The sequence below is a fragment of the Camelus bactrianus genome, chromosome 18 (genome assembly GCF_048773025.1).
Source record: "Camelus bactrianus isolate YW-2024 breed Bactrian camel chromosome 18, ASM4877302v1, whole genome shotgun sequence".
Classification (NCBI taxonomy): Eukaryota; Metazoa; Chordata; class Mammalia; order Artiodactyla; family Camelidae; genus Camelus; species Camelus bactrianus.
Window position 1 is genome coordinate 8,973,607 of NC_133556.1, and position 23,540 is coordinate 8,997,146.

Genomic DNA, 23,540 nt, shown 5'->3' on the forward strand with positions numbered 1-23,540 from the left:
GGTGTTCTTTGATCCACCCTGGGGCTGGGGAGGCCTGGGCATGTGAGCTTGGGAGGTTGGGCCATCCGGGTTAGGGTGGGGCTGGGTGAGGCCCAGTACTGCAGAGGGCTGTCTACACCTGAGTCCTCTCCGCCCCAGGCAGGTGTGAGCTCATGGGCTGCAGGGAGGGGGAAATTGGGGAGGGCTGGCTCTGTCTGCCTTGGGTGGGTTCTGCCCTGGCCACGCAGGCACAACATCTGCCAGTCTTCAGGCTCTTGTGCATGCTGAATGTTTCCAGAATTCTGAGTTTGTTCCAGAGGTCAGCAGTTGGGCCACCACCAGGGCCAAATCCAGGGAGGAGTGCTGGGCTTGGAGTGGTTGAGGCCTTGCCCCTCTTCAGGCCAGAGCTCCCTCTGAGCTGTCACTTCAGCCGCCCTGGGGAGAAGCTGCCCCCCAGCATACAGGGGGGGTCCCGGGGTGGGGACGTTGTTGGCAGCCTGAGGCATCCTGCAGACCTCGGCCAAGCAGATCCTCCGCCTAGTTCTGCCCTTTCAGCCACCAACTCTGGGCAAAGGGGCCAGCGATGGGGCTGGGGTGCAGGTGGGAAAAACAGAAAAGAGATGAGAGGGCTTCAGCCTTCAGGGAGCCTCAACGTCTCTGCCCCCTGGGGAGAGGTTGAGGCTACACAGGGGACCCAGGATTGTGCGTGGCGGCTCTGTCCTCCCCTGCCCAGCGGGCAGCGCCGGAGGGTGGGTGGGCTGGTGCTTCTGGGCACCGGATCTCCTTGCTGCTGAAAAAACAGGCCTGGCAAACCGGATGACCCTGCGGGGAGATGGATTTACGTAGACTTGAAGAACCTATCGCTCAAGTGCTGGGGCTGCGGAGGGGCTGGTGATGCTGGAGGCAGGGCAAGAAATGGTTTGACAGCTGTTGAGATTTCGAGGGTTTAATTAGACAACGAGCTAAGTGTGACTTCACAGTGGGATCTGGCTGCCAAAGCCGCCAACGCAGACCTGGGCCGTATTAACAGAAAAACAACCTTGGCCCAGGCCCCAGGGAGGGCCCAGACGGTGACTCTGCCCTACCCTGGTCTGGGCGTGGCTGCAGGGGTGTCTGGCTCTGGACTGGCCCTTATCCAGACACACACAGCCTGGGATGGCCCAAGGAGCAAGGCCAGGATGGGAAGGGGCCTGAGGAACAGCAAGGGAATGTGGATCCTGGAAGAGGTTGGAGTGATGAGGCAGCAGTGGGATGGACACTGACCCAGCTCACCTCCCAGGCCTTGGGGAGAACAGGGACCCATGAAAGTCCCACCGAGCCCATAATAGGTGCTCAAGAAGTATTTACTGAGTGAATGAGCAAAACTGAGAGCTGGGTTCTAAGTAAATGACTGAAATGGCAAAGGACCAAACCTAATGGTCTGGAAGAAAAGAGCGAGTAACCACTTCCAGAGCCTGGACCCTGTCTACGCTGTTGTTGGTAAAGCCGTCAGCTCCCAGCAGGGTCTCAGTTATGTCTCTGATGATTGAGCGGAGTGCCGGGCCCCTCCCAGAGGGATAGGGCACACCTGTACCACTGGAGGCATCTCACCAGGAGCCCCCCTTCAGCCTGGAAGCTTCTCAGCTGTTCATTCACTCTCTAACATGCAGGGAGCAGCTACTCTGTGTCCCACCCTATGTGGGTTCTAGACAGTGAACCCATGCACAGATGAATACGTTTGTAACATCAGGTCATGATAGATGGGGGATGAAGAACAAAGCAGGTGGGCTCGGGACAGATGGAGGGGGCTGTTTTAGGCAGGTGAAGTGACATTTGAGCAGACACTTGAATGGAGAGGGGAAGGGAGGGAAGGAAGTGATCTGGGAGAAGAGTGTTTGAGTAGATGGAAGAGCAGGGGCAAAGGCCCTGGGGTGGGTGGGTGCCTGGCATGTTAAGGAAGCAACAAGGAGGCTCGAGATATGGATGAGCAAGCAGAAGGGTGAAAAGAGGGAGATGAAGTCAAGGGTAATGGGGTCCTGGTCACGTAGGGCTTTGTGGGACTTTGGCCGTCTCTGAGTAAGATGGGAGCCCCATTTTTTAAGGGAGAAGTGACATATTTGGCATTTCAGGAGAATCCCTCTGGGTGCTGCGTGGCTAGAGTGGTGCCTGGGAGGCGGGAGGTGGTTGATAACCAGACACTGGGGCCCTGCATGTCGCGCGGCCTCCATCCTGCGTTCAGCCTTGCCCTTGCCCTTCCAGCGGAAGCCCTGGGCCTGGACCACATGGTCCCCGTCCCCTACAGGAAGATCGCCTGCGACCCTGAGGCCGTGGAGATTGTGGGCATCCCAGACAAGATCCCCTTCAAGCGCCCCTGTACCTACGGGGTCCCCAAGCTGAAGCGGATCCTGGAGGAGCGGCACAGCATCCACTTTATCATTAAGAGGTACGGGGTTGGGTGTAGGGGCCTGGGCTTGGGGTACAAGGGAGTCAGGGCTGCTGAATCCCCGGCACCCAGAACAGTCCCTGGTATGTGGTAGATGCCCAGTATGTGTCTGTGGAATGAATGGATGGATGGATGGAAGTGCTTGTCCAAATTTGGACTCATGATATCTGACGTTTTAGAGCTTAGGAAATAAATAGGGTAATGGGAGGGAGAAAATGATGGGGAGTGGGGAGACTTGTTTAGGGTGGTCAGGAGGCCTGTGCAAGAAAGCCCCGTTGGTTAAACCAGAGCTGAAAGGTTGAGAAAGGCGGCCAGTACTGAGATGGGCAGTGTCTGGGCAGAAGAGTTGGCCTCCATGAGCAGCCCAGGCTCCCAGGGGTGCAGGAGGGTGGGGATTGACTGAGACTGTGGGGTTGTTCTAGGGCCTTGGGAAGGACCTCTGCAGGGTTGCTGGATGCCGGGGTCTGCCAGACCCTCTGGCTGCTGGGGGAGCACGGACTCTAAGGAGTGGAAGTGGGCGACTCGTGGGGAGGCTGCTGCGGCCTTGGACCAGGCCGGCATGGTGGGTGGAGGGAGAGATGTGGCTAGATTTGAGATAGAATCTGAGCTGTGACGGGGTTTGCTGGTGAGTGGAAGTGGGGAGGGGAGTGGGGAGGCGAGGATCACCCCCATGTTCTGAGTTCATCTCGGAGACGCCAACTAACACAGAGATGCTCAGGAGATGGAATTTTCAGAGCCTCAGTTGAGATGTCAGAAGCTTGGGAGAGAGGTCTGGGTTAGAGAGAAAAATCTGAGAGTTGGCAGCGTGGGCCAGGAAGGGATCACAAGGCAGGAGAGAAATAGAGGTGAGAAGAGAAAAGGGTCCAGATGGACCTGGGGTCCCCGTGTGAGAGGTTGGGGTGAGGATGAAGAGGGCCGCCAGCTTAGGAGGGTGAGAGTGGCCAGGGAGGTGGGCGGGCATCTCACTGCCACCCAGGGAGTTCACTCTGAAAGTCAGCTCTGACCATGGGGGACTCCCACTCAGGACCCTTCATCACTCCCCAGCTCTCCTCTGTCCCCCCAGCTCTCACTGTGCCCTGGTGTCACAGCTCCCTGGGTACCACGGCTCTGGCCTGTCTGCGGCCACTGTGCCTGTTTTCGTGCCACTCTGCCTTCCCTCTTGCTTGGCTAACATCCTGCCACCTCACCTGCCTCTAAGCCTTTGCTGTGAAGCCCTTCCCTCTGCCTGGAACTGCTCCCCACCCTCCTTCCCACCTGTCTTCATCTTTCAAGGCTCACTTTTCTATCTAGAAGCCCTCCCCTATCCTCACTCAGGAGCTTCCCCCTCTGGTAGCAGGTGGTTTCTTCCCCCCATCAGCGCCCCTCCCCCACCCTCCGTCACGCTGGTCACTTGCGGCAGTGGGACCACATCTGAGCTGTCTCTTGTGCCCTCACAACCCCTACTGAGGGGTCCCACTTAAAGAATCTTTCTGGAGGTGATTTGAAATCATTTGCCCTTCTGTCAGGCAGTACCTACTGTTGTCTAGCTTAAATCTCTCCTGTTGCTGCCTAAGTCCTTTTCCTTCAGTTGATTCTTGACAGGGAGGTAGGGGGCTTGAGGAGCAGAAAACAGCAGGGGCATCCCAGTGTCCCCTTACATGCCTGACTGTGGTATTTGAGTCCTCATGTGGCTGACCCATCTCCCTCCCTCCAAACTGTAGCTCATTTAATTCTTCACCAGTATTTGCTGACCACCTCCTGCAGTCCCAGCCCTTCACTGGGTTCTGCTGAGGACTTAACAAAACAGCACAGTCCCCACCTGCCCCCCGAGGCTACTGCCAGTCATGGTGGGTGTTTACTCCTGTGGTGAGTCCAGGGAGCGTCAAAACAAGTTTCCAGGTGTAGACTCAATGGTATCTGAGCAGTAAGCCTGTAGGACTTCCTGGAGGAGGAGGCTTGGCATCAAGCAGAGTGTGCTTGAAGTCACTCGCTGCATGATACAACCTTGAATAACTAGAGTTGATGACCAGAGTCGGTAGCTGAAAGGGCAGAACCAGGAGGAGCACTTCTCTTCTGAGCCTCAGTTTCCTCATTTTTAAAAATAGGGCGATGATAATTAGTACCCCTCCTCAGGTTTTTCTCAGCATAAAATGTGGAGGCGGATATAACACACCTGACATGTAGTAGATGCTCAGTAAACACGAGTCCTTTTCCTTGGCCTCGTCTCCCTCGGATGTGAAGGAGTAGTTAAGTGCTTCAGTGCCGACAGCCTAGGTTCCAGTCCTGACCCTGCCGGTTCCCAGCTGTGTGTCCTTGGGCAAGTTACATAACTGCTCTGTGCTTCACTTTCCTCATCTATAAAATGAGGCTAATGATTGTCCATGCCTCACGGTGCTGATTGGAGACTAAATGGATGTCAGGAAGGTGTTAGAACAGAGGCTGCTCCGTTCTGAGCCCCAGTGCATTTTCTGCTGTTCCACGTCCCTGCCTCACCAGTAAGACATTTGAGATCGTCCTAATGGAAGTGAGTCAGTAGCAAAGTGCACTTAGGAAGCAGCCAGGAGGTGGAGCTTCTGCCCCAGCCCAGGTGTCTGTGGGGTGGGGGAAGGTCAGGGTGCTTTTCTACCAAAAAGGGAAGCCCCTCCACAAGCCCATGGGTCTTGTTATTAGTGGAAGAGGGAGGGGCAGAGGAAGCCGGTTTTTCCCAGAATTACTCCCCATGGCTGCTTCTCAGCCTTGGGGGACCCAGATAGAGCAGCAGGGGAACCGGGGCCTCTCAGAATAAAAACAGGACATCACGCTTGGGGTCACGCCACCCCAGTGACCCACTCTCTGCCTCCTGTTGCCTCCTGTTTCCTCTGTTTGAGTTTCCTGCTGGGCCCACATTGGGCACCGTCAGACCCCTTGTCATGAACTCAGACAAACGGACTTCGTTTGTCCCTTGTTGCCTCTGCAGCCTGAATTTAGTGACTTAAGGGCTTAGTGACCTAAGCCCTGTCCCCTTGTCCAGCCACCTCATGGCACCCAGGCTCTGCCACAGGCCCCACAGACCAGCTGCTGGAGGCCACCCTGGTGGGGGCTGGGAGCACAGAGAGACACCAGCCCTGGAGGTAGGCGGCTGGGTGATCCCAGCCCCCTCACCAACCTTTACTCCATCCTCGTTTTCCTGGAATAAGAATTCCAGGTGTCTTATCAGGATGATTCAGGAGTCCCTGAATGGCCCCTGAGCCTCCAGCCCTCTGGCCTCCGATCCATCCTCTGTGTGTTGATGGAGCGATCTGATGGTGCCATGCCCCTCAGGGGCTCCCCATTGCCCATGGGTTAGAGACTACCTGCCTGAGCACCGCACCGAAGGCTGGTCACCTCCCACGAGACACCTCCAGCTGGCCAGGTGGAGCGCCTAGCCCTCCCCTGGGCCTTTGGCTGGAGAACCTCTCCGCTGTCCCACCTGAGCTCACCATCCCCAGAACCCCTATCTGCCTGGGCCCCCTTGGCTCCTGAGACACACATGCAGGGTCCCACATACCACCTTATGTGGCTGTGATCTGGGACAAGCTTGGCTTGTGCCATCGATAGAGAAAACTTCTCGGGAACAGGGCCTGTTGCTGAGACACAGGCGGTGTTGGGTAAAAACCTACTGAACCCTGGTGGGAATGGGGTGTGTCATCTACCAGCTGTGGCCCAGGAGAGCTCAGGGCTGGAAGAGGCCCCCCGGGACGTCATGATGGGTAGGTTGGACACTCCAGGACCCCCCCAGGGGCTAGCCGATGCCTTCCTTGGCTGTGGAGAAACGGTTTTCGGGATCTGGCTCTTTGTGGTTATTTGGCTGCTCTGGACTGTGCCCTCTCCTGCCCCAATGTGTGGCCAGCCTGGTGCCCAGGTCTGCAGGTGGGACTCAAGTGACCGTCGCTATGGGGACCTGGAGGCCAGCTCCCCTCTCACACCTGTCTCTCCTCTCTCCCCAGGATGTTTGATGAGCGAATTTTCACAGGTATGTGAGGGTACCATGTAGTCCATTGTGAAGCTGCCAAGCTGATGTCCCCGAGAGGACACCGCACCCTAGGGTGGGGAGGGAGCCTGGGTGTGGCTTCTGCACCTCGAAGCAGACACGGGGCTTCCAGCTTCAGGCATAGACAGACTGTTGGGCCATCCCCTCCAGACTTGGGGTGCCCTGAACGGGGAGTAATAAAGCTAACGTTTGCTGAACACTGACACGTGATAGGTACTCTTCTCAGCTGTTAGCGTATTAATTTTAATTTAATTTAGTTCTCAACAGTCCTATAAAGTCGGTTCTGTTCTTTTCCCTGAAGTCCAGCTAGTGAGCGCTGGCGCCTGGCTGCAAAGCAAAGTAACCGTAGGGCCATAACCAGCAGGCAGCCCACATCTCAGGAGGAAGAGACGGGCTTTGCCAGGTACAGCGAAGGCAGCACAGATCTTGGAACGGGACATATGTGGGTCCCAGTACCGGCCCTACCTCCCACTAGCTTTGTGAACTTGAGCAGGATCATATGTGCCTCAGTTTCCACATCTGTGAAATGGGGGTGGTAAGAGCACTGTCCTGTGGATTCCTAGGATAACTCAGTGAGAGAACAGTCCCCTGGTACAGCCTTGGGGGAGACTCGGCCCCTTTCCCAAGGGCTCTCTCATCCCCAATAGCGTATGTGAGGTCAGGATGGTCATTTTTGGCTTCTTCCTCCTGCCCAGTCCTCTCAGATCTCTGGCATCCTCTGGTACTGGGACCCTTATTCCTTGTCCCAGGGGAGGCATCTCTTCCTAAGACCCCCTTCCTGGCTTGGCTGAACATGGAGGCCACAAGAAGGGGGGGCAGAGGCCAGACCACACCTGAGGGGTGCCCCTAGGAGCTTCCCACTGAGTCCCTTGCCAGGTGCCCCACAGGAAGAGGAGGCTGGGGAGCCTTCACCCCGACCTCCCTGTCCCTCCCCGGCTCTCCCCTCAGGGAACAAGTTTACCAAAGACCCCACGAAGCTGGAGCCAGCCAGCCCGCCAGAGGATGCCTCTGCAGAGGTCTCCCGTGCTGCCGTCCTGGACCTGGCTGGGACTGCTCGGTAAGGCCACGGCCCAGCTCTACCCCAGCTCTGGGCTGAGGTGGTATTACCTGCAGGGAGGAGCAAGGCCGAGGCTGGCCAGAGGATGCTGTGCCCTGCATCTCCCTCCACCTGGATACCCCGCACAGGCACAGGGTCATCCCGCACAGACTCCCATGTGCCTTTCCCCACTGTGGGCCAGGCAGAATCTAAAGGGAGCCCAAAAGTCCCTTCGATAGCTCAGCTGATAGAGCGGAGGACTGTAAAGGGACCTAGAAGAACAGAGACTCCACCGATTTTTCTCCACCTGGAGGATTTGTCACCCCTGGGGATGTAGCCACATGGCACCCAGTCTCAGAAGCTTTTCCTGGCACCCAGACTAGGTCAGGCATCTGCCCTGTGTATCCACAAGACCCTGCACTCAGCTCACAGTCTGTTCACCGTCCACTAGTGCCCCCAACCCAGGCTCTGGGCTCCTGGGGACCAGAGATGGGTCGTTTATCCTGGAATCTCCATGTCAAGCCCAGGCCTCCCCTGACAGTGTTCTGTGAGTGAATTGACCCATCCATCCCAGGGTCCTGCTCAGCCCACTCCCCAGCCCCCTTCCCAGACCAACTTACCCCCTCGAGGTTAGTGGTACCTACAGCTCTCAATCCCCCAACAAGCACTGATCAGACCCCTGCTGTACTAAGTCATGGGGCTCCCAGACTGGCAAGACCCAGGCCTCAGGAGCTCCCAGCTGGTGGGCAAGGCGGATACCTAGAAGTTCTCCCCAGGAGAGGGAGCAGGATCTTGGCTGGGGCAGTCAGGAGGCTGTGGTCCTGGAAGATGGGGTACCGGGAATCTTGCTCAGGGGAGTCGGGGAGGCATCCTGGGGGGTGGGAGCAAATGTGGTTAGGGTTGTGTCTGAACTGGCAGCCACCGTGGGCCTCTGACTGCCTGGAGGGGCACGGCTGGGGCTAGTGCCATGTCATTTCTTGGCTTCTTCCCACAGGTCAGATAAGAGCAGTCTCTCCGAAGACTGTGGGCCAGGTGAGGAGCGGGACCCCGCTGCCTGTGTCTGGGGCAGGAGGGCTTCCAGCAGCCCCGCCCTGCAGCCTGGGGGAGGAGGCAGGCTCGGATCATGATCTGAGCCTGGAGTACTAAGGAATTTCCTCTGCCCACCCCGTTCCCCACCCCCACCGGCCGTAGATTGTGCTGGGAGGTGCAGAGCATGCTGGGAGCTCACTGGAGGCCTGGGAGGGGCAGGTGGGATGTGGGTGACTTTATAGGGGAGTTAGGAGACTTGGATTCTGGTATCACCACTGCCTCCTCGTGTGTCCTGGGCAATGTGGGCCTCAGTTGCCAGGTCTGTACATTGTATCTATGGCCCAGACACCAGGGCTGACATGACTTTTCCTGGTGCTACTGACAAGTCACAGACAGGAGAATGTTCTGGAATGACTCACTCTGCCCAGACAAGCTCACGTCCAAACCTGATCGGATCCCTTGTTTCCCCTCACAGGAACCTCTGGGGAGCTGGGTGGGCTGAGGCCCATCAAAATCGAGCCAGAGGATCTGGATATCATTCAGGTCACCGTCCCAGGTAAGGGCTGCCCCCGCTGCCCCCGCCTGAACATGCAGAGATCCAGCAGCTCCCAAAGCAGGACCCCTGGGCTTGCTGCAGCCACCACGGCCCCTCCCGGGCTGCCCTGGCCAGGAAGGGCTCTCCAGGCCGCTCTTTTCTCTGGTCTGATCATGAAAGCGGTGAGGCCTCAAATGTGCTTTCTACAGCCATGTCTGCCCTCTGTGCTGGGCATCAGGCCTCAGCCCCAACCCTCCCAGAGTTCCCCCTAGCCTTCACCTCTCTGGCCTGGCTTCCCTGGGATTCGGGAGGCAGAGGTGGGAGAAGGAAAGGTCATTGGAGCAAGAGGCTTTGAGTTTGACTTCAGACCTGGAACCCTCTGAGCCTCAGTTTCCACCTCTGTGAAGAGGGGTGTGTGCTTGGCCTCTGGAGGCTCCATGTGGGGTAACCATAGGGCTCCAGGCCCCTCCAGCCCCTACTGGCCTCTGGCACAGCTCATCATTAAGGCCGCCTGCCGAAGTCCAAGGTGCGGCTTCCTTAAGGGTCCTGCTCCAGGGTGTGCTGGGCTGGGGGTCCCTGACAAACTGTGACGGGGTGGGGTGGACAGAAGATGCTCTCCTCATTTGGAGCTTTGCCTCCAGACCCTTCCCCGACCTCCGAAGAAATGACAGACTCGATGCCCGGACATCTGCCCTCAGAAGATTCTGGTTATGGGATGGAGATGCTGACTGGTAAGAAGTGGGCAGGGGACCCACCTCCCTGGGATGTGATGGGTTAAGGGGTGGGCCTGGGAGCCCCCTGGCTTTTCTTAGTATTGACTGCCCTGCTCAGAGAAAACCCAGTGTATGCCTGACTCCCCTACTCAGATTGACTTCCTTTCTGAAAACTTGAAATAGGCTTTGAGTTCTATTGTGTATGGTTACTGTGTCTTTCCCAGGACTTCCCGTTTGGATAAATTTGTTAATTTTTTTCAGCAACTATTTATTGAGCACCTGCTGTGTACCAGGTCCCATGGAAAGTACTGGGGTCAGAGCAGTGAACCCAACAGACCAGAGTCCCTGCCCTGGTGGGCTAACATCCCAGTGCAGGGAGACAGACAGTAAGCAAATCAATAAGTAAAACAGCAAGTGAGATGGTGGTAAGTACTGTAGGAGACACCAAGCCAGGAGGGGAGGAGGCGGGGGCCGGAGGGGCCGGTTATTATAGGATTTGAGTGGTCAGAGAGGACCTCACTGAGAAAGTGACACTGGAGCAAAGAGCTGAAGGAGGTGTGGGCGGGAGCCATGTGGGTATCAGGACAAAGCTTTCCAGGCAGAGGGCACGGCATGTGCAAAGGCCCTGAGGTGGGCTGTGCCCAGGGTGTCCAAGGGAAAACAAGGAGGAGCAGGGTGGCTGGAGCAGAGTGAAGTGGGAAAAGGAGGTGGTGTGGTGGGTTATGCAGGGTTACACACATTAAAGGAAGGATTAGGGACTTGACTCTAAGGAGACAGGAACCAATGGGGGCGGGGGTGGCACAAATGGGAGAATCTTAACTATATTAACTCTGACCGGAAAACAGACTGCAGAGGGCAGGGGACAAAGACAGAAACAGGCTCTTGAGAATAATTTAGGCAAGAGGAGTGGTTAGCAGGTAGATAACAGCAAGGAGGATGTGGGGTTCTATGTGTTTTGTTTTTTAAACTACATTTTGGAAATGTTTAAAACCACACCAAGTCGAAAAGAATAGTTTCATGAACCTCACACACCCAACTCAGCTCCAGGCATTATCAACATACGTTGTTATAGATAAGAAATAAGAATCATTATGCGTAGTTAACGTTTTTTGAAAAGTGAGTCATTATAAAGACAGATTGTATGTAAATTACAATATAGAAGGTTTGTGGATATGATGGAATGATATTAGTACTTAAATGATTTGAGTTTGGAAAGCGCTGCAGTAAGACATGCAGGGCCAGGGCAGTTTTTTTCCCTTGCGTGTGATGTCTGCTGAGGGCTTGATTGGAGGGAAGAAGGGTGGGTATTGCTTAATGATACGGTGCAAAAGCGTAGTAGGCGTATTTAAAGATCAGTGCCAAGGGATCTCAGAATGTAATGTTCAGTGTGAAAAGTAAGTGCAGAAGGATATGGACAATATAGCATTTCTCTAAATTTGGAAATGTAAAGATAGTATGGCTAATGTTTTGGTTTTTTTTAAATCAGGTGCAAATATGACAAAATGCTAACATATATTCCTTCCGGCTGGTGGGTCCATGAGTGTTTGTTATAATATTCTGTGTGCTTTATTGCACTTTTTATTTTTTCCCCAACCAAAAATAAGCAGATGACTGGAAAAATAAATAAGAAGGCTCTCTACAGGCCCAGATGGGTGGTGCCACATTCACTGCTAACAGAATAAAGGCAGAACGTCTCTGCCCCTCATCTGCTTCCGGCTTCTCTGTCAGGGAGAATGGTCTGGAAACAGGAAAGAGTGAGGAGGACCTGGGAGTCCAGTTCAGTAAGAAGGGAGATAGAAAGACTCTGCGTTGCTGCTGTGGATAAATGCGATCTACAGCTTCTGATGCGTCTAATTTCAGACAGAAGACACCTAAGGTCCACTGTCCACAGGACGGAGAAGTCACAGTGGACAAAGATGAGCTGACCACGGAAAAGAGACTTGGAGATGAGGGTTTGCTCAAATTGCAAACAGGTAGACTGTGCCTTAGGCCCACGCACGGTTCTGGAACGGATTTCTGCATGGATGACTGTGAGCCGTTAGAAGGGACCCAGTGTGGGGTCATCCATAGCAGTGAGTCAGCTCGTACAACATCAGGATCTTGGGCTGACTCTGGGAGACCCCAGCCTCCACGTGGGGAAGGTTTCCTGTGTTGTCCTGGATGGCTCAGTCCTTCCTCGAATGCTTATCGGTTAGTTGGATAAAGGGACCTCAGGCAGCGAGATTATGCAATTTTGCAGATCCTGGGAAAGGAATGCTCAGTCCATCCAAGAATGATGTTCTCCATGGCCTTGACGGACCAGAACACTGGGCTGAAATGCACAAGGAGAATTCACAGCCTCAGGACATGTGTCAGGGGTTGCATTCCCTGGGGAGCAGTCTCCGAGATGGAGTTTAATGTGTGGGGTGTTTATTAAGGGCTGCTGTTGGGATTAACACCTATGTGAGGGAGGGGACAGAAGCACGAGGGGGAAGAGGGAGAAGTTAAACTATGATCTGGCTGCAGCAACACCCTCTGCCAACCCCATGGGGAGCTTGGGGCCAGAATGGCCCCTTGGAGCTGTTCCCACTTGATATCTTGACCTTTATACCCCCTGAACTGGATATCCTGGTCTTTACACCCCCACCTCAATCAGTCACGAGATGTGGCCACCCAGGAGAGCAGTCCTCGAAGGGCAGCTTCCCCGAGCTGCCTGCTGACCACACTCCCTGCTGTTAAGGCAAGAAGCTTTTCCTTGGAAGGGATCTGGGTAGTAAGTACATCCCAGTGCCTGCCACGGCACGAATGGATGATCGCACAAAACAGGAGACAGTAAACAAACATTTGCAGCCACATAGAAACGAGGGCTTGAACAACGGGAATCTCTTGCACCTTTTAATTGGAGAGAACTTTTGCTGAGCACATGGGGAAATGGGCACAGACTTGGTGATGGTCAGAATGTGAATTGGCAAATTGCCTTTTAGAGAAATGGGTCAGCTTGAAGAGCCAATAAAAATGAGCACCCCCAGCCCGGTACTTCCAGGAACCCAGTCCTAGGACATTGTCTGAAATGTGGACAATGTTTTCTGCACAGAGATGTTCGTGGCAATGTTAACAGTGACCATGAACAATTGGAACGAGTGGGTCCAGCTGTCAGGGAACCATTAAGGGATCCTCCTGATGGACTATTATGCAGCCACAAAAATAAGCCAAAAGGGAGAATGTAAAAGACACAAAACTGATGGTGTTTGCAACCATGTTAAAAACATAATCACTGGTTAAGAGAAAAAAAAATATCAAGAAAGTAGCTATGTCAGGCTAAGTGAGTTATCTTTTTCATTCCCTAAATCAGTGTGATGTGCTTTTAATACCTTGATAATGAAGAAAGAATATTGTCAGGCATGGGCTGGACATGACTGGAATTGGCAACAATGGTGGCGAGCCTACGTGGGGGGTTTAAGTGGACCGGAGGAGCAGGATGAGCTGACAGTGTGGCCTGGCCGCGAAGAGGTCCCATGTCACCTGGCTGCATTCACAGCAGTATTAAGAAGACGAAGGAGGTCCCAATCTGGAGACTGGGAGTTGAGGGGCCATGGGCGAGCATGGCACCACTTCTATTAGAAAGGCTTCTCCCCGCTGGTTTGCAAGATCAGGAAACAGACCCGGCAAGGCCAGTCCACCTTTCCAAGGTCGCCCAGCCTTGGGCTGAGACCCAGGTTTACTGATGCCCCGTCTAGGACTCTTTTCAAGGCCCCCACTCAAAACTGATGGATTATGGAAGTTCTGAAGTTTTCAGGACCACCATGGATTAGAGGGGAGTGAGTGTCCATGAGTGAGCCATTTCTGATTACACATGTGCCTTGTAAAATAAATGATACAAAACTATGTATCCCGTAAAGGAAGAGCTCCCAGTGCCCCCGCCTCTGGCACCTACTAGTTTAGCGTCCATACTTCCTGTGTTTTGTTTTTTTTTACACACTTGTTTTTTTTATGAGTGCTAGCAACGTGTGTTGTTACTACTTTGTACAAATTGTTCCTCGTTTGCTCACCTGGTGCCTGGAACGTCTCCAGTCCTGTTGGCTTGTCCTTGATCATTATTTATTATGACGGTTGAGCACGGGAAAGCAGTGAGCACCTGGACAGGTTCCTTCAGGGTCAGTAGCGCGTGCCTGGGGGGAGAGTCAGGCAAGCTCCCCATGTTTGGAATTTGGGTCCCCAAAGTACACAGGCCATCTGCTGCTTTTGAAAGCACCCCTATCCCGGGAGAGAACCCAGCCCTGCTTCCTTCTGTTTCGGGCTGACCCTACAAGGGTGGCAGAAGTCTCTCCTTAGTGGCTCCTGCTTAGCAAAACTGCAGACTTGAGTTGGTTCCCTGTGGGTGGCTAGGTCTGGTCATCTCCTGCCTGGCTCCCTAGAGGAGTGCAGTGCCACCCCCAGCTTCCTGATTCCTTGTCACAAGCCCCTGCCCAGGGAAACCCTCCCTGGTGGCCCTGCTTGTCCAGCTCTGTCCCTACCGGACTCCTCTCCTCCTGTCCGCTCCCCTCTCTGTCTAGAAATGGCAAAAATGCACTCTATTCATTTGGGATCCCCCGGGAGCTGCCCTGGAGACAGGAGCACTTGTTCATTTGGGAGGAGAGCCTGGGAACGGCAGTATGGGGTGAGAAGTGGGCCTGGAGGAGACAGCTGTCACCAGGCCTGTCACCCCTTCAGGCAGCTGAGCTGAGGGGCCTCGGGAGCGCGTGTCAGTCACCCACCTGAGTTAACGCAGCTGAGTGAGCTGGGTGCTGGGCTGGCGATCCTCCCGATCACCCTCCACCCTGGCGGAAAGCTGTTCCCGAGGCTTTGATCTCAGCCCTCATACTTGGCCACTTCTTCTCCCGCAGCGGGAATAAAGCCTCCAGGCAGAGTCAGGTGGGCCCACTTCCCTGAGGAAAGTTTAGACCAACAGCTCAGGCCTGGCCTTCCACCCTTTTAAGTCGGAGGCTGAGCATAGATGAAACCTTCCAGAACCTTCCGGCACCTCCAAACTGACCCCCAAGGCTCAGGCTTGTTTGGTGATCCCAGATGCAGGTTCACCTTCCCTCCAGCAGTGAGGGGGCCTTGACCATTGATGACTGCCAGGATCAGCCCCTTGCCCTCCAGCCCCCGATCCGCTCTGGACCAGCACCCTGCATCCCTCATCACTGAGCATCCTCTTCACCAGCTGGTGGGGGAGTAGACCTGGGCTCCGCCTGCTCCACCACTCACCAGCTCAGCCTCGTGTAGTGGGCTGAAAGGGGCTATTTAAGGGTTAGCCCTTAAATAAAAGGAGAAAAGAGTTAGCTCTGCATACGAAAGCACCTGGCAGTACATGGTGCCAGCAAGCTTCCTAAGACACAGCTCCCTTCTGGTTGTTTCAAGTGTTGAAAGTCCCTGTGCCTCCCTCCAGCGCTGCCACAAAAGAGCCACTGCAGATGGAGGCCCTGCAGCCCTCCAGTCGAGCCTGGGCCCCACCCCACTCACCCCACTGTCCACCCTTGTATTTCATCCATTTGCAGAAAACTGTCATCCCTGAGTTTGCCGCCACCCTCCCTACACTGATTCAGCCCAGGTGTTCCCTCCTTAGCCCCTCCAAGGCCAGTCTCACCTACCCCTGTGTAGCCTGAGCCCTCACCTGCCCTGTTGTTCACTATGCCGCATCTTTGCTGCCTGTTGGACAAGCATCTGGACAAGTTGGACAAAGTTGGGTCCTTTGGGCCCAGATGAGGGCCAGTGTCACCTCGTCAGAGGCCCCTGGACCACATGTCCCTGGATTCCTTCATGCCCCCCGACCTGCCTCTCCCTTATCCCTTTATCCGACTCCGTTTTCCTTTGTGGCATCACCGCCATCTGGCTTCATGTGTTATGTCTGACATCATCCCAGGAGGACAAGGCTTTGTCTTGTTGCCATGTGTCCTCAGTGCCTAGAACAGAACTTCACACGCCAAGGAAGAAGGACAGGCAGGCGCAGGGTGGGTTCCCAGGGGGTGTAGGCCACATGTCACAGGATGCCTGGTCTCTGAAGCTGCCCTCCACCTGGAGGCAAGGGCTGGTGCCTGTACAAAACTGTGGTCCCTGATCTTATCTGGTGGTCACTATGCTCTGCTTCAGAGTCTGGGTCTGACCTGACTTTGGGGGTGCAGGAGATGATGAACGTGGCTTCCTGGTTTCCTCTTCTCTTTCAGACAAAGGCCCCAGCGAGGACCCACGGCCCGAGGAGAGGCCCGTGGAGGGTGAGGCACTGTCCACCTGCCGCATTTCACCCCAACACCCATGTCTCCTCTCCTCCCTTGCCCTTCATCTCCCTTTTGTCTCCCCAACACCCACTTTGGGGGTGGAGTCCTGTGGGCAGCCTGAGTTGGGAGGAGGTTTATAGACGTGTCTTCTTGAACTAGGAGATATGTGGTCAGAGTTCCAAGCAGCTCTTTCTTGTAGGGGAAGTTGCAGGCTTTCCTTTTTTGTGTGTTTATATACACCCTGCTTCTTTTCACAAAGGTTTTAAGACTGAGGTCTGAACCTTGTCTTCCTGAGCCTGGCGATGGGGCAACTGTTTTAACATGTCCACTGCCACCTGGTGGCGGCGTACTTAATTTGCAGGCTTAGTATTCACTCACTAGTTAAATCACTTACTGTGCTGGCCTAGAGTGTCCTTCATGTAGAAAGGCGCATGGTCCTGGTCATTCTTAGGCTTCAAAACCTCCCATTAAGGCCTGATGATGCCCTAGACCCAATTTCACAAGCAGGTATTTGAGTCCAGGAGTTGTGGCCCTGTGTGGGAAGGTGCCACTTCTGAGGAAATAGGTGACCTGCCACCACCACCCCTCCCTATCCCAAGGTCCCAGTGCAGGGTCATTCTTGGTACCAGCAGAGCTGGCACATGAGCTGAGAAGCGGGGTCCTGCGGTCCCTGGGGAGGCTCAGCAAACTCCCTTTTGCCTTCCAGACAGTCATGGCGACGTAATCCGGCCTCTGCGGAAGCAGGTGGAGCTGCTCTTCAACACGCGATACGGTGAGCGAGGAGCTGGACAGGATCGGGGGCGTCCGGGCCCTTCCTCCAGCTGCCCTGTTTTCAGAGGGACTTTGGGCCCAACCGCCCCTCCCCCCCAATCCATCCCAGCCACTCTGTGAACAGGCAGAGGGAAGGGAGGGGCTGGAGGGGCTGGGACCCACTGGGAAGGGGCTGGGGCCCTACAGGGACTGCTGCCCAGGCACTTCATCAGCTCCCGGCATCCCACCTGGGGAGACTGAGGCACTGCCAGAGAACCCCACTCTCTGAAACACAGCACCTCTGCCTCTTCCATCAACATGCTTACACTCACTCACAGTCTGCCTCAGCCTCAGCTTGGAGAGGCCACTCTGTCTGCTGTAACTGCCCCTCTGTCCCCACTGACCCCCTCCTTCAGGGTCCTCTGGAGGACGCGCGTAAGATCTTTCCCACTAGAAAGACCAGGAAAGAGGATGAGGAGGCAGGGGGAAGCCTGCTCTTCATTAAGCCCCTGTGGTTGGCCAGGCCCTAGCGAGATACCTCACTCAAGTTCTATCCCATCTCACAAATTCCTGTGTCCTAGGGCCCATTTTACAGACAAGAAAAATGAGGCCTAGGGACATGACATGGCTTATCTGAGGCCCCATGGCTAGTGAGTAGCAGTACCTGGCCTGGGCATCAGATCTGCTGTCCCCACGGCGTGGTATTGGGCCACACAGGGGTGTGGCGGGGACCCTCTGGAGGGCCTTTCTGGCAGTGCAGGGCTTGGGTGAAGCTGATGCCGGGTCTCACCAGCCCTCAGTGGTTTCACCTGCACTGCCAGGGGACAGATCACGTCCCGTGTGGGCTCTGAGTCTCACCCACAGACCGGGGCTGACGGCACTTACAGAAGAGCTCCAGCACCTGCAGCCCCCATGCACACATGGTGGGTGGGAGTCGAGGGTCGTGGCATCTTAGGTCTGGGTGGCCCTACAGCAGCTGTGTCTCTGCAGCCAAGGCCATTGGCATCTCGGAGCCTGTCAAGGTGCCCTACTCCAAGTTCCTGATGTACCCAGAGGAGCTGTTTGTGGTGGGGCTGCCTGAAGGCATCTCCCTCCGCAGGCCCAACTGCTTCGGGATCGCCAAGCTCCGGAAGATCCTGGAGGCCAGCAACAGCATCCAGTTTGTCATCAAGAGGTGAGGCCTGACTGGGTCCACGGGAGCCCCTCTGGGCTGGCCCAGCACTCAGGAGCGGCGCCAAGGAGCCCTCTTCTTCAGATTGAGGAAGGCTTTTTTTTTTTTTTTTTTAAACAGCAGGGCATGAGATGGGGTTTGGACCCAGTTGGACAGACACAAGATTGCGCAGGCCCAGCCCAGGCCTGCCAGACCCAAAGCAACCTGATTGATGCCCTCAGTCTCAGGAGAGCAGTCCCCAGTTTGCCAGGATGTAAAATGGGAATATGCCTGTCAGCTTGATCTCTGGGCAGGCGTGTTGGTGTCCTGGGCCAGGGGGCAGCTAAGCCGAGGAAGATGCCCCATTATCCCAGGATTGGAAAACAGGAGGTGGTGACATTTTGGGTCTCTTCCGTTTCCTTGGGCATCTGGTTTTAATCAGTGAGGTCCCAGGGAGCTCTGCTGTATCCAACCTGTGTGCCCCGCTCAGGTATAAAGTCCCTCTGGAGGAGATTAAGGCAGCTACTGAATTTTTTTTAAAGATGAAGGAAGTCGTGGGGTGACCTGTTTTGTGTTTGTTGCTTCTGTGTATTTCTGTGATGTCTTGTAAATTTAGGCTTGGCTTGGTTAAAAGTGATGAGAAAGAGGATTTGTTCTCCCTGGGGGAGTAGGTGACCCCCAAATTGGTAGACTCACAGTATCTTTCACGCCTAGAGTGGCAGCAGGCTGATGGGGTATGGGGCAGGGAGCTCTCTCATGGGGCCTGGTTTCCACTAGGAGAAGAAGAGAGGCTGGTGCTCCAGGAAATGCAAACAGTGGATATGTGGTTCCTTCCTTCCACAAATACATCTTGAGTGCCCACTGTGTGCCAGGAGTGATGCAGCAGCAAATGGCACTGAGTCCTGCCCTTGAGTTGGCTGATCTCACCAAATAAAATCACAATAAAATATCAGGTAGGGATAAATGCTATAATGGAGGTTAAAGGGACAAAGAGGGGCAGGAGAACCCTGTCTATGGAGGGGACAGTGGAACAGAGACCTAATGAAACAAGCTTTGAGGCTATCTGGTGGAAGAGCATTGAAGCAGCGGGAACAGCAGGTGCAAAGGCCCTGAGGCAGGGACATACTTGTGTGTTTGAAGACTAGCAAGGGACCAGTGTGGCTGATGCAGGGTGAGCGAAAGTTTGTGAGTGACGAGGCCCAAGAGATAGCAGGAGCCAGATCGTACAGGGTCTTGGCCAGTTTAAAGAGTTTGGATTTTATTTCAGACTTAATGAGAACTCACTAGAAGGTTTTGATGAAGGTGGGCAGGGACAGAAACAGACCAGCGAGAAGGCTGTACCCCTCTCAGGGGACACAGTAGCATCTTGGCCTTGGTAAAGGTAGGGGTGGGCTGGTGAAAAGTTGTCAGATTCAGACAATGTTTTGAAGATGGGGCTGGTAGAATTTGCCGATATGTGGGATGTGGGAGGCCTGAATGACTCAAGGTTGGGGGCTGAGCAGCTGTGATGGCCATGATACCCTCTTTTGAGAAGCAGATGATGTGGGTAGAGGCTGCAGGCAAGAGTTCGGTCTGGCCTGTGTTTTCTTTGAGGTGCTCAGGGGCCTTCCAGGGAGGATGGCAGGTGGATTACAGGCCTCAACAGACCCGATGCTGAGGTCATGGTGGGGACAGAACATGAGGAACTGTCAACATTCAGGAGGGACGTAACACATGGGGGCTGCTTCCCTGGGCCATCCCCTCAAACCAGAAGCACTAGGGTGGCTCACAGTCTCCTGGGTCTGAGTCCAGCTCCTCCTGTGACTCCCCGTGACCTTGGGCAGTTTGCTCAGGGTGATGAACGGGACACACTGTACCATTTATGGGGTGACCGTGGAGGTCAAGGCTTAGCAAAGAGCCTGGCACACCGTACGTACTCAGTCAAGATGGGTGTTTTTTTGTTTTTTTTTTTTTTATGACAGGTTTATTGAAGTTTAATTTATATTCAGTAAAATTTACCCTTTTTAAATGTATACCTCTTTGATTTTTGGCAAACTCATATGGTCACATCACCATCAAGTTATAAAATAGTTCCATCACCCCCAAAAGCTTCCCCTTGTGCCCCTTTGTTGGTTGCCCCAGCCCCTGGCCACCACTGATCTGTTTTCTGTCATTTGCCTTTTCCAGAATGTCACAGAAATGGAATCATATAGTGTGCATCTTACTGGGTCTGGCTTCTTTCACTCAGCTTTTGAGATTCATCCATGTGGTTGTCTGTATCAGGAGTTCGTCTTTTTTTTTTTTTTTTTTTTAAAGAAAATAATGTTTTAAAAGGTGAATTTAACTGATTCCAGTTCCCTGAAAGCCAAGTGAAGAAAATGATTCAAGTAGGAAAGAGTGATTAACTTTGTCCAGGGAACAGTTGAGGTAATAGGATTAAAGACTAGTTCGGGTGATTTTATAAAAGAGGTAATTGGAGGAGAGAGATTGAGCACTAGAGTATATTTATTTTGTTATTCCTCATTTTTAAAATTAGTCAAAAATGCTATGTGGAATATTAGTGGAAAATAGCTGCTTCTCATTCATCTTACTTTAAAAAAAGGATGCATTTTGAGGTGATGTAAATGTTCTAGAATTAGAAGTATGGCTCATAAACAACTTCGTGAACATACTAAACACCACTGATCAGTATACTTTAAAAGGGTGAATTTTGTGACACGTGGATTACATCGCAATAAAGTACGTGTTTGTGTGTGTATGCATATATGTGTCAGTTTCCCAGGGCTGCCATAACAAAGTACTGCAGACTGGGGGCTTGAACAATAGAAATTTATTTCTTGCAGTTCTGGAGGCTGGAAGTTCAAGGTCAAGGTGTTAGCAGGGTTAGTTCCCCCTGAGATCTCATTCCTTGACCTGCAGACAGCGCCTTCGAGCTGAGTCCTCACGTGGTCTCTTCTCTGTGCACACGCATCCCTGGGGGTGCTCTCTGTGTGACCTAATCTCATTTCTATGAGGACACCAGTCAGATGCGATTAGGGCCCACCCTAATGTCCTCATTTTAACTTAATCATCCCTTTAAAGGTCTTATCTTTCAAAATAGTCGTGTTCTGGGGGTTTAGGGCTTCAACATACGAAATTTGGGGAGGCGACAGGTCAGCCCATAAAAACGTATGTGAGAAATCATCACTCGGAGGGGATGTCACCAGTGATTGATGCTCTTTCCACCTAAGCCTGACTTCCACATCCTTCTAGACCACGCTCCGGACAGCCACTGCCAGCTGATTAGAGTTGGCAGAGAATCAAATCATACTTTCTAAACCTTTGATTAAAAAATATTCTTGAACATGTATCCAAATTTTTCATATTCTTTTGTACATTCTTCTGGAGAGATGGTCCCTTGCTGTCATCAAATTTTCCAAAGTTAAAAAACTCTTGGCTATTGCACCAAGTGAAGTAAGTCAGACTGAGACAGACAAATACTACATGGTGTCACTTGTATGTGGAATGTTAAAAAATAGTACAAATGAACTTATTTACAAAACAAAACAGACTCACAGACATAGAAAACAAACTTATGGTTACTGAAGGGAATGGAGGAGGAGGGATAAATTGGGAGTATGGGACGAACAGATGTGCACTACTGTATATAAAATAGATAAGCAACAAGGATTGACTGCATAGCACAGGGTACTGTATTCAGTATCTTGTAATATTACAGCTGTGATGGGAAGGAATCAAAAAAAAGAATATAGATAAATACATATATATGTATAAACGAATCACTTCAGTATACACCTGAAGCTAACACAATGTTGTAAATCAACTACACTTCAATTTAAAAAAAAAAAACCCAAGGCCCCTGACTCCAGCGTGAAATGGTGTCAGCCAGAAGCCTCAGACCTTCCCCACGAGATCTCCCCACATAGTCGGCCCCAACTGCTTCCACGCTTCACACCAGCCTGCTGGGAAGCCCCCCGGACCACGTGGTCTGACCCGGGCTGGTGGCAGTTCCACAGCATCCTGGAACCCAGAGTGAGGTGTTAGCTCCATTGGGCCAGAACCAGGCTGATATCACTCCCGGCTGGATCCTTAGAGCCCAGCACAGCGCTCAGATCTCACACATGGGTCAGCAGGAGAGCTGCTGGGGGACAGGGACCCCAGACCTGGACTGTCTGGAGCCGGGAGTGCCCATTACACAGATGTGCAGACTGAAGCCCAGAGGAGAACTGGGCAGTACTGGGGAGGCCTGGAGAGACCTTGGTGATTAGCCCACTTGTGTTTTGCAGGCCTGAGCTGCTTACCGAAGGAGTCAAAGAGCCCCTCACGGACAGCCAAGGTACCCTGCACAGGGTCATGGGCCAAGGCGCGGGTTGAACATGGGAGGGGTCCCAGGCTTCTGCCATCACCCCTCCTCCTGCTTTTTCCAACCTGGTCCCGTCTCCCTCGGCATTCCCCTCCACCCTCCCTGCCGGGTTTGCCCCCACCAGATACCACCTCTGTCCTGGGTCCCAGGAGCTGCCTGCTCACCCTGGCTTCTCTCCCCCCGCCCCCAGAGAGGGATTCCGGGGACCCTCTTGTGGACGAGAGCCTGAAGAGACAGGGCTTTCAAGGTAAGGTTGCAGCTCAGGATGGAGTCCGCTGTCCCAATGCCATGACCTTGACCTGGCTTGGGTTTGGAGGGCCAGGCTAGGGGTGGGAGGGGCTGGCTGCCAACCTCAGGGCCCCAGGGTCTGAGCAGGGCTGACGGGCAGTCAGGCAGGGCTATAGTTTGCCAGCTCTGAGTGAGGGGTTCCACAGGGTGGCTGGGGGTTCTGGGGCCTGCAGGTACAGGGCATGAGGGCTGGCCCACTGTCCGTCTGGGGAGGCAGCTGACCTGCCCACTTTGTGTTAGGCAGTCAGCTGTGCCCTTAGGGCTTTGAAATTGGAGGAGAGGAGGCCACCGAGGGCATGGAGGGCTCTCCGAGAAAGAAGGGTGTGGCTTCCCACCCAGGAAGGGTGGAAGGATGAGTGTGGTGGGAGAGGCATGGAAGATGATGGGGAAAGCTTGAGTGAAAGAATGAGGGAGCTGTACGAGAGAAACAGAAGCAGGAAGGGGCCAGAGTCCGATGGGGGAGGCTCCATCTCCCGACAGTGGGGGCTGGTAGCGCTTCTTGGCCTTTGAGTTAAGATCAAGTGTAGCATCAGTGGGGGCTGCGGTGGCTGAGTACAGCCATCCATGTGCACACTGGGGCACCTCTGGGGTGTGGCTGTGAGTCCCCAAGGGTGGGTGTTCCCCAGGTAGGCCCTGGGTGATCACTGACTCCAAGGAGAAGGTGGGATCAAGAGACCAGTGGCCGGCCCCTGGGGGTGGAGGAGCCCGGGGAGCTAGAACCCAAATCCGGAGGGGCACCTGCTCACTGCCTAGCCTCTCACTCCTTCCTGAGCAGCTGGAACTTTATGTGATGGGGGAGTTCACATTTCCCCACTCACCCTGTAGCTCTCATACCCAGTCCTCTTAGCAGACTGGGGTCCAGCCGCCCAGAGTCCCATCCCCTCCCTTCCCCCCTCCTCCTCACCTCTGTCTTCCCAAAAGGCGGTGCCAGGCTCTAATCTCCCAAAGGTCAGGGGCCTTGTGGCAGGTGCTGACACCTGGGCTCCTTAACAAATACCTTCTGGTGAGTCAGTGACCATTGGGAGCTACTCGGCTGGTTCCTTGCCTCCATGGGGGCCGCCTGGTCGGCTTAGCT

General features: G+C 54.0%; 1 protein-coding gene across 6 annotated transcripts in view; it reads left to right on the top strand.

Annotated features, from left to right (window-relative positions):
• GTF2IRD1 (GTF2I repeat domain containing 1) overlaps positions 1 to 23,540 on the top strand; it is a 95,628-nt gene that overhangs the window by 41,553 nt on the left and 30,535 nt on the right. For 5 of the 6 annotated variants that reach the window (XM_074345950.1, XM_074345949.1, XM_074345953.1 and 2 more), the window contains 11 exons: positions 2,218 to 2,401; positions 6,346 to 6,371; positions 7,338 to 7,446; positions 8,420 to 8,457; positions 8,930 to 9,010; positions 9,631 to 9,720; positions 15,885 to 15,932; positions 16,642 to 16,707; positions 17,676 to 17,859; positions 22,101 to 22,150; positions 22,368 to 22,424. In XM_074345950.1, coding sequence (XP_074202051.1) covers positions 2,218 to 2,401; positions 6,346 to 6,371; positions 7,338 to 7,446; positions 8,420 to 8,457; positions 8,930 to 9,010; positions 9,631 to 9,720; positions 15,885 to 15,932; positions 16,642 to 16,707; positions 17,676 to 17,859; positions 22,101 to 22,150; positions 22,368 to 22,424 — 933 coding nt within the window. The remainder of the gene's footprint in view (positions 1 to 2,217; positions 2,402 to 6,345; positions 6,372 to 7,337; positions 7,447 to 8,419; positions 8,458 to 8,929; positions 9,011 to 9,630; positions 9,721 to 15,884; positions 15,933 to 16,641; positions 16,708 to 17,675; positions 17,860 to 22,100; positions 22,151 to 22,367; positions 22,425 to 23,540) is intronic. The other variant, XM_074345951.1, reaches the window with a different exon arrangement.